The following is a 14,086-nucleotide window of genomic DNA, read 5'->3' on the forward strand; positions in this document are numbered from 1 at the left end:
GAAGTGACATCATGCTGCCCTCACTGAAGCCGCAGAACAAGAAAAAGTTTCATAAGAAAATAAACGGATTTTTGGGGCAGAGCCAACAAGCAGGATGCATAGAAAGATCGACAACACGACTGAACAGGACGGGTCGCCATGGTTACTGAACAGGACGGGTCGCCATGGTTACCAGGTAAACCAGCAGGCAGCGGCAAACATCTGGACTCGGTTTATAATAACCTGAAACCGAACTAACGGATCAAAACGGATTTTAACGGATCGCAGATTGAAGTGATGAAAAACGTTCATCAGATCAGAAATTTCTTCATATCGACTTCTTAAAAAATAAAAGCATTTATTACATAATAAATATTCACTTGCTCTCCGTCTGATTGTCAGAGTAAATCTAGAATCATCTGGAGTAAATCTGGACCTCAGCTCTGAAGGTCTGAAATCTGACCCGATGAAAAACGAGCTCCAGAGGTGAAAACATGAATTTATTGGAGCTGCAGAACAAATCAGTTATTAACATCAGGATATTTAACGAGAAAATATTCACTCCAACTAGATTTAGATATTTAAACTTATGTTTAGTGGCTGTGAAGGAGAAAATGGATTCATTTAATCATAACATCAACGATTTTTACATCTCTGCCAGAAATCCTGAACATTATTCGCCATCAAGATGAAAATTCAGTTTTTACTGATCAATAAAAACTAGAAGATCAAAGAGTTACATCACAATCGGATCAGTGGTTCCGGACCAGTTCAACCATTTTGCTCCTTTGATCGGACCAGTTTGGGCCAAAGTGGAACTCATGAAGAAGAATCAGAACATCTGGTCTAACCGGGTCGGTTCTGTTGACCCGTCTTCAGAGCTGCAGGTCCAGATGTTGGTCTTGGCGGTTCTGGAGATTTTGGATTGAGACCGTCCATCAGACCCGGTTTGTCTCCTGGGTTCTGATGGGACACCAGCGAACCCGTCTCCCATAGCAACAGATGGATCTACAACAGCTGCTGAGCCGAAGGCCAGCGACGATCCGGGCGAACGCGGCAACGATTTAATAATGATAATAACAAGTTTATTATCATTATTATTACTGATAATAATGATAATAATATTAGTAATAATGATAATATTATGTTATCATTATTATTATTAGTTATAATAATAATATTAGTAATAATGCTAATAAATATTCTCCTTCATACAGAGATAGCAATGTTCTGTCTGTTTCAGCACCTAATGTCTGATCCGATCCGATCCAGTCCTGATCCGGTCCGGTCGGCTCGGCGGCTCCTACCAGGCCAGGGGGGAGGAGAGCCGGGGGCTGCGGGGGTTCTCAGGACTCTGGGTCTCACTCAGTGCTCTCTGGAAGACAGAACCAGAACCAGAACCTTTACCTGGCTATTTTTACATCGTCGGACCCAATCGTGTCCCAGCTGCAGGCGCTCAGTCTGCTGCTGAAACGCCACCGGCGATTGAGGCAAATCTGTCAAGTTTCGCTGAAGCGCTGAAAACGAGATGCTTCCTATCTGAGCCGGGTCCAATTTAGCCCGGCCGGTTCCGGATGGCGGCTCACCTCAAACTTGGACATGAACTCTGCAAAGATGCCGAAGAAGGAGTCGGTGCTGGTGGACTGGCTGTCCTCCCCGAAGAAAGACGCCACCTTGGAGAACTCGGCCATGGCCCGAGACTGAAGGGACTCCAGGGACTGCAGGGCCGGGTGGCTGTTCTCCAGAAAACTCTGTGGAAGGAAGACAGACTTCAGTTACTGTCTGGGTCTGCTGGGCCGGTCCAGAACCAGAACCAGAAGTCGTTCAGCTTGATGGATAAATATTTAATTGGAGATGAAGATTTAGCTTCAAACTGAATTATCTTTAAACTGAAACATAGGAATGAATGAATGGATTAATGAATGAATGGATTAATGACCGAATGAATAAATGAATGAATGGATTAATGAATGAATGAATGGATTAATGAATGAATGGATTAATGACCGAATGAATAAATGAATGAATGGATTAATGAATGAATGAATGGATTAATGAATGAATGGATTAATGAATGAATGAATGGATTAATGAATGAATGAATGGATTAATGAATGAATGAATGGATTAATGACCGAATGAATAAATGAATGAATGGATTCAATGATTCATTAATCATCCAATGATTAATGAATCATTGAATTGAATGTATCCATTCATACATTCATCCATACATCCATGAATGTATGGATGGAGTTGAATGGATGGATGAATGGATGAATGAATGGATGGATGAATGAATGAATGGATGAATGAATGAAGTTGAATGTATGAATTAATGAATGAAGTTGAATGTATGAATTAATGAATGGATGGATGGATGAATGAATGAATGAAGTTGAATGAATGAATGAATGACGTTGAATGTATGAATGAATGGATGAATGAATGGATTAATGAATGAATGAATGGATTAATGACCGAATGAATAAATGAATGAATGGATTCAATGATTCATTAATCATCCAATGATTAATGAATCATTGAATTGAATGTATCCATTCATACATTCATCCATACATCCATGAATGTATGGATGGAGTTGAATGGATTGCTGAATAAATGAATGGATGAAGTTGGATGGATGAATGAATTAATGAAGTTGAATGTATGAATGAATGAAGTTGAATGGATGGATGAATGGATGAATGAATGAATGAATGGATGAATGGATGAATGAATGAAGTTGAATGAATGAAGTTGAATGTATGAATTAATGAATGGATGGATGGATGAATGAATGAATGAATGAATGAATCATCTTTCCTGTGACTGTGTGAATGCCTTGCTCTCCAGTCTCCTCCTGGTTTCTTGTTTTTATTCTCGGTTCTGTTTTTCCATCTCATATCTGAAACGTTTTACTGTAAACATGTTTTTGCTCACGCTCATGACGGAAGCGAAGTGATCGTCGGCCGAAGCCGGCAGCTTCTGGCAGGCCGTCCGGATGTCCTGGGCCGCGGCGTGCAGCTCGCTCAGCTCCGTGGTGACGGCCCTCTGGTTGACTGGAGCAGAACAGCGACAGGGGGCGCTACTGAGCAGCTGGTCATACTGACCTGCAGGAAGTGGCGGCCGGCGTACCTTTAGCGGCCAGAGGAACCGTCAGCAGCTCTCTGGGGAAGCTCAGCAGCTCAGGGAAGTGCTGACTCAGCGACTTGGCCAGAATGTGAAGGAACGTGGATTTTCCATCGACAGTCTTCGTCGTGCTTAACTATGAAATACGTAGTTATTAAAATAACTGGGATTATTTAGCTAGAAAAATTTGGATCTCGTCATTTTATTCATTCATTCATAAATATTTAGTCAGAAATCTGAATATTGTCTCTCTCTCTCTCTCTGACGACTGGCCGACCAAGCCAAACTGTTGCTATGGTTACAGTCTGACCTCCGTCAGGAAGTTGATCTTGAAGCTCGTCGTTCTGTGGCTCTTAGGCTGACCGTTGTTCAGGTAGTTCCCCATCGCCAGGACAAACTGTGGGCCACAAACAGAACCAATCAGAACCAATCAGAACCAGCAGAACCGTCCGGTACTGACCCACCTCCAGGATCTTGGCCAGCTTCCTGCTGCTCTTCAGCTCCACTGAGGCCTTGTAGATATAGTCAAAGGCCGCCTTCATCTCCTCGGCCCGCTCCTGCAGCGTGGTTTTGAACAGGAGGCCGCGCAGCCGGGTCTTGTACTCCGGAACCGTCAGCATCTGAAACGGGCCGGCGGTCAGTGTGCGGGTCGGTTCTGCCCGGGCCCGGCGGGCCGTCGGCGTGGTACCTGGAAGATGAACTGGTCCGGCTCGCTGAGCTTGGCCGGGTCCTGCTGGAAGCGCTGGTACTGCTGGACCTCGTCCTGGTCGGGCGCGTAGAGCAGCAGCTGCTTGATGTGGGCCGGTTCCAGCCGGTCCGTGCTCAGGTCCAACAGAACCTGGCGCAGCTCATCAGGAGACAGCTTCAGGTGGGCCATGAGGATGGCTGCAGGGTCAGCACAGAGGTCAAATCTGCTGCGTCCTGATTGGCTGCTGAGGTGGATTAGCTCATCAGTAACAGACTTCCTGTAAAAAGCTGCTGACGCCTTCGGCCTTCAGTTTGAGGATTTCTAGGTAAAGTTCTACGTTTCTGTTGGATGTAAATTAAATTTAATGTAAACTTTGATTAACAGGATGGATGTGATGTGGGTCGATGTTTAGAAAGTTACAGAAATAATTTGGGTTTTTAGAGGAAAAAAATTATATTTATTTATTTACATAAATGTCACAATTTCAAACTACATATTTAGGTAGTAGTTAAATATTTAGCTAACCAATTAAATAGTTCTAAAAATATTTCTGCTTGCTACCTAAATATTGAGTTTAGAAAACACAAAATGATGCAAATTCCAAAACATAAAATCAAAAGCAACAGAAAAAAGCTGCAACCACAGAAACTAGAAGGGAAAAGGTGCTAACTGCATAAAAACTCCAAACTCGATTCACCTATCAGTCCTCCAGGCCACTAGGGGGAGTCTGGAGTACCTGGTGTTGTTTAATGTTGTAAAAGAATGTTTGAAAAGATATGAAGTGGACCATAGACATAATATAAGGGTAGACGCCGCATTGGCTGCTCCGGCGCAGGAAATACGGCGGCCATCTTAGAGCGGTATAAACTCCTACTTTCCTCAATCAAAACAATAGAAGATGCCTCAGCTCTGAGGGATATTATTGTTCGGATCTATGGATTATTGATGTGAGGGCTCCACAGACAGCATTTCACAAGTAAGATGGACATATTATTGTGTATATATTGTGATTATATTATATATTAGAATATTACTTTACTGTATTTATGTCCACCGGCGAGATACCAGCTAATATTAGCTGGTATCTCGCCTAGCTGGTATCTGAACCCGGTGTAATACGGGTTCAGCCCCGCTATGAAGACTAACTGAGATTCTGTACATCTAAAAATATTAATTGTTCTCTAACATTGACTTAGATTATATGACACAAGAGCATTAGAAATGAAACAATATAACACATATTATAAAACTTATGTGTTATAACATTCACCGGCAAAGTTTACACAGGTGGTAAAGACTATTATTTATATTCTTTCACTCTGTCAAAGTAAGATACATCCTAAATCTTCCGTTTTTGTTTTGAAAGTTTCATAAAGATGTGAGGAAGAAGAGGGAGAAATCTATAAAGAGAGACGGATTCACTGCAGCAGGATGGATCTCATCAGATTTTGGACTTAATCTCAGCTGCTGAATCTCTGAAGCTAGAAGTCGGCAAAAAAAAAAAAAAAAAAAAAAAAAAAAAAAAAAAAAAAAATATATATATATATATATATATATATATATAATTCAGTATTAATTATTTATTTGTGCCATTATGAATCTTTATTTGTGTTGTATAGTTATTTAAATATGTATTGATATTACTAAATAATTTATTAAATAAATTATGAACGGCTGTGTGCTTTGTAATATGCTCTTTATACATCAATATCAGAATATTCCATTCCTATTCTATTGTTATAGCCACTAAGCATATTTAAATACTTAAATAACTTAAATAACATACTTAAATAATACAATTGTTTATAAATGTAGCTTTGATAGATGTTTGAATAAGGTTTCCAGTAACAAAAAAGTGTGTTATGATCGATTAAATGCGCTGATCCGTCGCTGATCCGTCACTGTGCCTGTTAAACACATAGTACCGAGTGGAGTGGTATACCGCTCCAAGATGGCCGCCCTAAATCTCGTCAGCGACAATAGGCGACAGCGGGGCATGAGGCGTCTATCCTTATATTATGTCTATGAAGTGGACATCCTGTCTCACTGGGTCTGCAGCCATCTGATCCGCAGGTCGACTCCCCCTGGTGGCCTGGAGGCCTCATGTTTTTTATATTTGCTGTTTTTGCTACTTGCAGCTTTTTCTCAGTTTTTTTTATTGTTTGACTTTTAAAGTTTGCATCATTAGTGTGTTTGCTGAACGTTTGCCGTACTGTCCTGCTCCACGCTAACGCTAACCCTGCTGGTGGTTAGGGAAGTTTGAGCTGGTTCTGTTCTGAACAGAACAGAATGAACTGCACATCAACCAGGATGAAACCTGCAGCAAATGCGCTGCAGATTGAAGACAGCTGGTTTTATTAGCTGCTCCCTGAGGTCGGGTTGGTTAGAAGCTTCTGATCATGTTAGCGTCGTCTCATTCATGGTTGGTCTGTTTGCTGAGGCTCTTACAGGCGTTGTAGGCCTTCTTGTGGGACAGGATCTCCACCACGTCTTTCTTCTTCAGGTTCTCTGGCAGGAATGCTGGTTCTGTAGGAGAAACTGGCCATTTTAACAGACAGAGAGTCAATGCTGGTTCTCCAGGCACCAGGAGGTCCGAACAGCTCAGTTAGCATCAATGCAGCTCTGCCATGACAGACGATCGGTTTGCTCCTCTGTCGCTGGCAGAGCCTGAAGAATGAAGCGCCCTGCTGAGGTTTTCATACCCTTTGACCTTTCCGACATGATGCGGGTCAACAAACTACAGACCAACGCCGAGCAGAACAACGGAAACAGTTCCACTGAATTTAAAAACTATGAATTCTTCACTTTTTGCCTCACAAAATAATGCAGTGCTTTGTTTTGGTCCATCATCTGAAAATGAAATAAAATACTGGAAGGTTGTGAAAACCTGAGCAGAGCTCAGCAGCTGACGGCGGACATGACAGTCTGAGGTTAATGGTGCCGCATGGAGAACGGGCGCAGCAGCGTGGCAAACATCCTCAGTAAGCCGAGATGCAGATCAGCAGAATGAAAAGCAAATGAAGGAGGTGATTATTGACAGGAAGTCACCATGTGACGCTTTATTTTGAAAAGACGGCTGGGTTGGTCCAGAATCACTCACTGGGTCGGCGCTGAGTCCCAAAGTGCAGGTCCAGGTCCAGGTACTTCACCATGTCGCTGAGCTTATCATAGTCCGAGTTTTCTCTGAGCTGGAAGCAAACAGACCGGTTCCAGTCACAACTGGTGACTCACCAGTTAGCTTCTTAGTTCGCTGTTAGCTCACTGTTAACTCACTGTTACCTCGTTGTTAACTCACTGTTAGCTTGTTGTTAGCTCACTGTTAGCTCGTTGTTAGCTCACTGTTAGCTTGTTGTTAGCTCACTGTTAGCTTGTTGTTAGCTCACTGTTAGCTCGTTGTTAGCTCACTGTTACCTCGTTGTTAGCTCACTGTTAGCTCACTGGTAGCTCGTTGTTAGCTCACTGTTAGCTCGTTGTTAGCTCACTGGTAGCTCACTGTTACCTCGTTGTTAGCTCACTGTTAGCTCACTGGTAGCTCGTTGTTAGCTCACTGGTAGCTCGTTGTTAGCTCACTGGTAGCTCGTTGTTAGCTCACTGTTACCTCGTTGTTAGCTCACTGTTAGCTCACTGGTAGCTCGTTGTTAGCTCACTGTTAGCTTGTTGTTAGCTCACTGTTAGCTCGTTGTTAGCTCACTGTTAACTCACTGTTAACTCATTGTTAACTCACTGTTACCTCGTTGTTAGCTCACTGTTAGCTTGTTGTTAGCTCACTGTTAGCTTGTTGTTAGCTCACTGTTACCTCGTTGTTAGCTCACTGGTAGCTCGTTGTTAGCTCACTGTTAGCTCGTTGTTAGCTCACTGGTAGCTCATTGTTAGCTCACTGGTAGCTCGTTGTTAGCTCACTGTTAGCTCGTTGTTAGCTCACTGGTAGCTCACTGTTACCTCGTTGTTAGCTCACTGGTAGCTCGTTGTTAGCTCACTGTTAGCTCGTTGTTAGCTCACTGGTAGCTCATTGTTAGCTCACTGGTAGCTCGTTGTTAGCTCACTGTTAGCTCGTTGTTAGCTCACTGGTAGCTCACTGTTACCTCGTTGTTAGCTCACTGTTAGCTCACTGGTAGCTCGTTGTTAGCTCACTGGTAGCTCGTTGTTAGCTCACTGGTAGCTCGTTGTTAGCTCACTGGTAGCTCGTTGTTAGCTCACTGTTACCTCGTTGTTAGCTCACTGGTAGCTCGTTGTTAGCTCACTGTTAGCTTGTTGTTAGCTCACTGTTAGCTCGTTGTTAGCTCACTGTTAACTCACTGTTAACTCACTGTTACCTCGTTGTTAGCTCACTGTTAGCTTGTTGTTAGCTCACTGTTAGCTCGTTGTTAGCTCACTGTTAGCTCACTTTTAGCTCGTTGTTAGCTCACTGTTAGCTTGTTGTTAGCTCACTGATAGCTCGTTGTTAGCTCACTGTTAGCTCACTTTTAGCTCGTTGTTAGCTCACTGTTACCTCGTTGTTAGCTCACTGGTAGCTCGTTGTTAGCTCACTGTTAGCTCGTTGTTAGCTCACTGGTAGCTCATTGTTAGCTCACTGGTAGCTCGTTGTTAGCTCACTGTTAGCTCGTTGTTAGCTCACTGGTAGCTCACTGTTACCTCGTTGTTAGCTCACTGTTAGCTCACTGGTAGCTCGTTGTTAGCTCACTGGTAGCTCGTTGTTAGCTCACTGGTAGCTCGTTGTTAGCTCACTGGTAGCTCGTTGTTAGCTCACTGTTACCTCGTTGTTAGCTCACTGGTAGCTCGTTGTTAGCTCACTGTTAGCTTGTTGTTAGCTCACTGTTAGCTCGTTGTTAGCTCACTGTTAACTCACTGTTAACTCACTGTTACCTCGTTGTTAGCTCACTGTTAGCTTGTTGTTAGCTCACTGTTAGCTCGTTGTTAGCTCACTGTTAGCTCACTTTTAGCTCGTTGTTAGCTCACTGTTACCTCGTTGTTAGCTCACTGTTAGCTCACTGGTAGCTCGTTGTTAGCTCACTGTTAGCTCGTTGTTAGCTCACTGGTAGCTCGTTGTTAGCTCACTGTTAGCTCGTTGTTAGCTCACTGTTACCTCGTTGTTAGCTCACTGTTAGCTCACTGGTAGCTCGTTGTTAGCTCACTGTTAGCTCGTTGTTAGCTCACTGGTAGCTCACTGTTACCTCGTTGTTAGCTCACTGTTAGCTCACTGGTAGCTCGTTGTTAGCTCACTGGTAGCTCGTTGTTAGCTCACTGGTAGCTCGTTGTTAGCTCACTGTTACCTCGTTGTTAGCTCACTGTTAGCTCACTGGTAGCTCGTTGTTAGCTCACTGTTAGCTTGTTGTTAGCTCACTGTTAGCTCGTTGTTAGCTCACTGTTAACTCACTGTTAACTCATTGTTAACTCACTGTTACCTCGTTGTTAGCTCACTGTTAGCTTGTTGTTAGCTCACTGATAGCTCGTTGTTAGCTCACTGTTAGCTCACTTTTAGCTCGTTGTTAGCTCACTGTTACCTCGTTGTTAGCTCACTGGTAGCTCGTTGTTAGCTCACTGTTAGCTCGTTGTTAGCTCACTGGTAGCTCATTGTTAGCTCACTGGTAGCTCGTTGTTAGCTCACTGTTAGCTCGTTGTTAGCTCACTGGTAGCTCACTGTTACCTCGTTGTTAGCTCACTGGTAGCTCGTTGTTAGCTCACTGTTAGCTCGTTGTTAGCTCACTGGTAGCTCATTGTTAGCTCACTGGTAGCTCGTTGTTAGCTCACTGTTAGCTCGTTGTTAGCTCACTGGTAGCTCGTTGTTAGCTCACTGTTACCTCGTTGTTAGCTCACTGTTAGCTCACTGGTAGCTCGTTGTTAGCTCACTGTTAGCTTGTTGTTAGCTCACTGTTAGCTCGTTGTTAGCTCACTGTTAACTCACTGTTAACTCATTGTTAACTCACTGTTACCTCGTTGTTAGCTCACTGTTAGCTTGTTGTTAGCTCACTGATAGCTCGTTGTTAGCTCACTGTTAGCTCACTTTTAGCTCGTTGTTAGCTCACTGTTACCTCGTTGTTAGCTCACTGGTAGCTCGTTGTTAGCTCACTGTTAGCTCGTTGTTAGCTCACTGGTAGCTCATTGTTAGCTCACTGGTAGCTCGTTGTTAGCTCACTGTTAGCTCGTTGTTAGCTCACTGGTAGCTCACTGTTACCTCGTTGTTAGCTCACTGGTAGCTCGTTGTTAGCTCACTGTTAGCTCGTTGTTAGCTCACTGGTAGCTCATTGTTAGCTCACTGGTAGCTCATTGTTAGCTCACTGGTAGCTCGTTGTTAGCTCACTGTTAGCTCGTTGTTAGCTCACTGGTAGCTCACTGTTACCTCGTTGTTAGCTCACTGTTAGCTCACTGGTAGCTCGTTGTTAGCTCACTGGTAGCTCGTTGTTAGCTCACTGGTAGCTCGTTGTTAGCTCACTGGTAGCTCGTTGTTAGCTCACTGTTACCTCGTTGTTAGCTCACTGGTAGCTCGTTGTTAGCTCACTGTTAGCTTGTTGTTAGCTCACTGTTAGCTCGTTGTTAGCTCACTGTTAACTCACTGTTAACTCACTGTTACCTCGTTGTTAGCTCACTGTTAGCTTGTTGTTAGCTCACTGTTAGCTCGTTGTTAGCTCACTGTTAGCTCACTTTTAGCTCGTTGTTAGCTCACTGTTAGCTTGTTGTTAGCTCACTGATAGCTCGTTGTTAGCTCACTGTTAGCTCACTTTTAGCTCGTTGTTAGCTCACTGTTACCTCGTTGTTAGCTCACTGGTAGCTCGTTGTTAGCTCACTGTTAGCTCGTTGTTAGCTCACTGGTAGCTCATTGTTAGCTCACTGGTAGCTCGTTGTTAGCTCACTGTTAGCTCGTTGTTAGCTCACTGGTAGCTCACTGTTACCTCGTTGTTAGCTCACTGTTAGCTCACTGGTAGCTCGTTGTTAGCTCACTGGTAGCTCGTTGTTAGCTCACTGGTAGCTCGTTGTTAGCTCACTGGTAGCTCGTTGTTAGCTCACTGTTACCTCGTTGTTAGCTCACTGGTAGCTCGTTGTTAGCTCACTGTTAGCTTGTTGTTAGCTCACTGTTAGCTCGTTGTTAGCTCACTGTTAACTCACTGTTAACTCACTGTTACCTCGTTGTTAGCTCACTGTTAGCTTGTTGTTAGCTCACTGTTAGCTCGTTGTTAGCTCACTGTTAGCTCACTTTTAGCTCGTTGTTAGCTCACTGTTACCTCGTTGTTAGCTCACTGTTAGCTCACTGGTAGCTCGTTGTTAGCTCACTGTTAGCTCGTTGTTAGCTCACTGGTAGCTCGTTGTTAGCTCACTGGTAGCTCGTTGTTAGCTCACTGGTAGCTCGTTGTTAGCTCACTGTTAGCTCGTTGTTAGCTCGTTGTTAGCTCGTTCCTGAAGCGTTCCAGAACTCACCTGACCCCAGATGGTTCCCTCTGAGTTCTCCACCTGCTCCCAGCGCAGACGCTTCACACTCATGTGGTTGGCGTCGGACGGCTGCTGGCCTGCTGGCAGCGGGGGGGGGTCACAGGGCGGAGGGAGGGGAGGGGGCGGAGGAGGCGGAGCCTAAGACCAACACACACATCATGAACAAAGCGACTCCATCAGGCAGCAGCCAGAGATTTACCTGCAGCCTCACCTGCTGGGACTGCGGCTCCGGTGGGGGGGCGTCGAAGCTGCCGGTGTGGATGGGGAGGGAGGAGTTCTGGTTCTGGTTCTGGTTCTGCAGGGAGGGGGGCAGCGGGCCCTGGTAGCTGTGCTGGTGGTGCAGCTGATGGTGGCGCTGCAGCACCAGCTGGCTGGGCCGGAGCGGGCGGGGGGAGGTGTGGGGGACGGGCTGTGGCTGGCTGAGCTGGCGGGGGAGGTGGGTGCTGCGGGGGGGGGCGGCGCGCAGCGTGCAACAGGTCGGGGCGGCGCCCTGCGAGAAGCGGCTGGACGAGGAGCGGAACCGCTGCCGGGCCTTCTCCACCTCCTCCCTGGTGGGCTTGAGCAGCGGCGAGCGCGCAGCCAGCAGCGTGCGGGGGGGGGGCGGCGGCGGCGGGATGATGGGGTGCTGCGGCTGGAAGGGGGCGCGGCCGCGAGGGGCGCGCTCCGGGGAGAACCGCGCCGGCGGCAGCGGGTCGGTGAACTGGACGGGGGGCGGGATCAGGGCCTGCAGGGGCGGGGGGGGCGGGGGGCTCTGGTCGGGCGGGGGGGGGATGGGCTCCGACCCAGAGGAGGACGAAGGCGAGGGGGCGTCCTCGTCACCGCTGCTGCTGCTGCGCTCAGCGCTGCTGCCGCTGCTGAGGCGCCGCGGCCGGAAGGCCACGCCCACTTCCTCTGGGAAGCTCATCTGCAGGGAGGGAGAGGTCAGAGGTCAGCTGGAGGTCGGCAGTGTCAGGCTCTGGTCCTGATGTGTCCTAATTGGACCCAGTTCCAGTCGTGTTGGGTCAATCGATCAGATTAATCAATATCTGGTTTGTTAGTTTAGATGTGAAAATGAAATTAAAACCAAACCAAACGTCTCAGTTTTATGGTTTTGTTTCTCTCATCGTTTCACTGATTCATCACTGAGCGCAGCACCAGGCGCCGCTGTAACCACGGTAACCCTCCGCCTCAGAGACAGGCTTTCCAGAACACTGGTCCTGAAACCAGTTCTTCACTGGAACTGGGTTTATAAGTCGATGCTAACTGAAATGCTAACGGCACATAAAGAAAACGTTGCATTTTTTCAGTTTCCTGTTTATTAAACTGACCTGCACAGAGACAAAGCTTTGCAGGCCTCTGAACTCCCAGCAGGTGGAAAACCGACATGGAGGGAAAATGAAACATGGCTTCCACATTGTTACAGGTAAAACTCTGAAAGGTGTGGCTTGGATCCTTTTCCAGCTACCATGAATCAGAACATCACAGAAGCATGTTTATTTTAAAACCATGAGTCATTTTCCTTCATCTCCACCGTTAGATCCCAGTAAAACCAGTAAAAGGTTTTGCTGTGAAAGTGTTCAGAGGTGAATGCTTTAGAGCGGCTAACATGCAGCTTAGCAGCTGCTGCACTCCGGCGTTTATGGAGCCAGAAACGCAGCGCTGCCATGGAAAAGCTCTAAATGAAGAAAAACGGTCTGAATGTCAACTCTAAGATTAGGCAGAACATTATGACCACCTTCAGCTGCCATCCATCTGTCTATTCTTCATTTTAACGTTTAAAATACCAGAAATGTTTCTCTGTACGTCAGTCGCCTTTTTGTTCAGATTTTTTTACTCCTGTTTGAGTCATTTCTTAGAGTATTTTCTCCTTTGAGTCAAATCATATTTTAGTGTTTTTATCAGCTCTGACCTGCAGGTGAAATCGTTCTACTGCTCCCCGCTAACGGCAGCCATGATGGAAAGCCTCTGGTCATAATGTTGTGCCTGATCGCTGCTGAAGTGGTTAAAGGTTTCAGCTGCTACTGAGAAACAGGTTTTACTTACAGACAACCCTCTTCCTCTGTAACCATGACAACCACCTTCATCAATCTGTTCATTGAAGCAAACAGGAGAGTCGCTGAGTTTTACTGACGGAGCATGAAGGCATCACCAGCTGCTTCCTATCAGCCTGGCACTCCAACGCCAAAACAATCATTCGACATGCAGTGTGGCTCCGCCCTCTTTCTAAGTAAAAGCGTTCCCCTGTGGCTCCACCCCCTTTCTAAATGAAAGTGTTCCCCTGTGGCTCCGCCCCCTTTCTGAATAAAAGTGTTCCCCTGTGGCTCCGCCCCCTTTCTGAATAAAAGTGTTCCCCTGTGGCTCCGCCCCCTTTCTGAATAAAAGTGTTCCCCTGTGGCTCCGCCCCCTTTCTGAATAAAAGTGTTCCCCTGTGGCTCCGCCCCCTTTCTAAATGAAAGTGTTCCCCTGTGGCTCCGCCCTCTTTCTAAGTAAAAGCGTTCCCCTGTGGCTCCACCCCCTTTCTAAATGAAAGTGTTCCCCTGTGGCTCCACCCCCTTTCTGAATAAAAGTGTTCCCCTGTGGCTCCGCCCCCTTTCTAAATGAATGCGTTCCCCTGTGGCTCCGCCCCCTTTCTAAATGAAAGCGTTCCCATGTGGCTCCGCCCCCTTTCTAAGTAAAAGCGTTCCCCTGTGGCTCCGCCCCCTTTCTAAGTAAAAGCGTTCCCCTGTGGCTCCGCCCCCTTTCTACGTAAATGCGTTCCCCTGTGGCTCCGCCCCCTTTCTAAATGAAAGTGTTCCCCTGTGGCTCCGCCCCCTTTCTAAGTAAATGCGTTCCCCTGTGGCTCCGCCCCTTTCTAAGTAAATGCGTTCCCCTGTGGCTCCGCCCCCT

General features: G+C 46.1%; 1 protein-coding gene across 1 annotated transcript in view; it reads right to left on the reverse strand.

Annotated features, from left to right (window-relative positions):
- Window positions 1-551: 551 nt before the first annotated feature.
- Window positions 552-14,086, reverse strand: part of grid2ipb (glutamate receptor, ionotropic, delta 2 (Grid2) interacting protein, b) — a 37,630-nt gene continuing 24,095 nt past the window's right edge. The window contains exons 15-26 of the mRNA XM_088016430.1: window positions 13,244-13,288; window positions 11,433-12,125; window positions 11,210-11,359; window positions 6,900-6,987; window positions 6,248-6,337; window positions 3,800-3,996; window positions 3,576-3,731; window positions 3,422-3,508; window positions 3,118-3,247; window positions 2,923-3,041; window positions 1,566-1,730; window positions 552-1,354 (exon numbers count right to left, since the gene is read on the reverse strand). Of these exons, the coding sequence (XP_087872556.1) occupies window positions 1,283-1,354; window positions 1,566-1,730; window positions 2,923-3,041; window positions 3,118-3,247; window positions 3,422-3,508; window positions 3,576-3,731; window positions 3,800-3,996; window positions 6,248-6,337; window positions 6,900-6,987; window positions 11,210-11,359; window positions 11,433-12,125; window positions 13,244-13,288 (1,992 nt within the window). The 3' untranslated portion in view covers window positions 552-1,282. The remainder of the gene's footprint in view (window positions 1,355-1,565; window positions 1,731-2,922; window positions 3,042-3,117; window positions 3,248-3,421; window positions 3,509-3,575; window positions 3,732-3,799; window positions 3,997-6,247; window positions 6,338-6,899; window positions 6,988-11,209; window positions 11,360-11,432; window positions 12,126-13,243; window positions 13,289-14,086) is intronic.

This window comes from Poecilia mexicana, unplaced genomic scaffold, assembly GCF_051168715.1.
Source record: "Poecilia mexicana isolate PSO_F unplaced genomic scaffold, ASM5116871v1 scaffold_19, whole genome shotgun sequence".
Classification (NCBI taxonomy): Eukaryota; Metazoa; Chordata; class Actinopteri; order Cyprinodontiformes; family Poeciliidae; genus Poecilia; species Poecilia mexicana.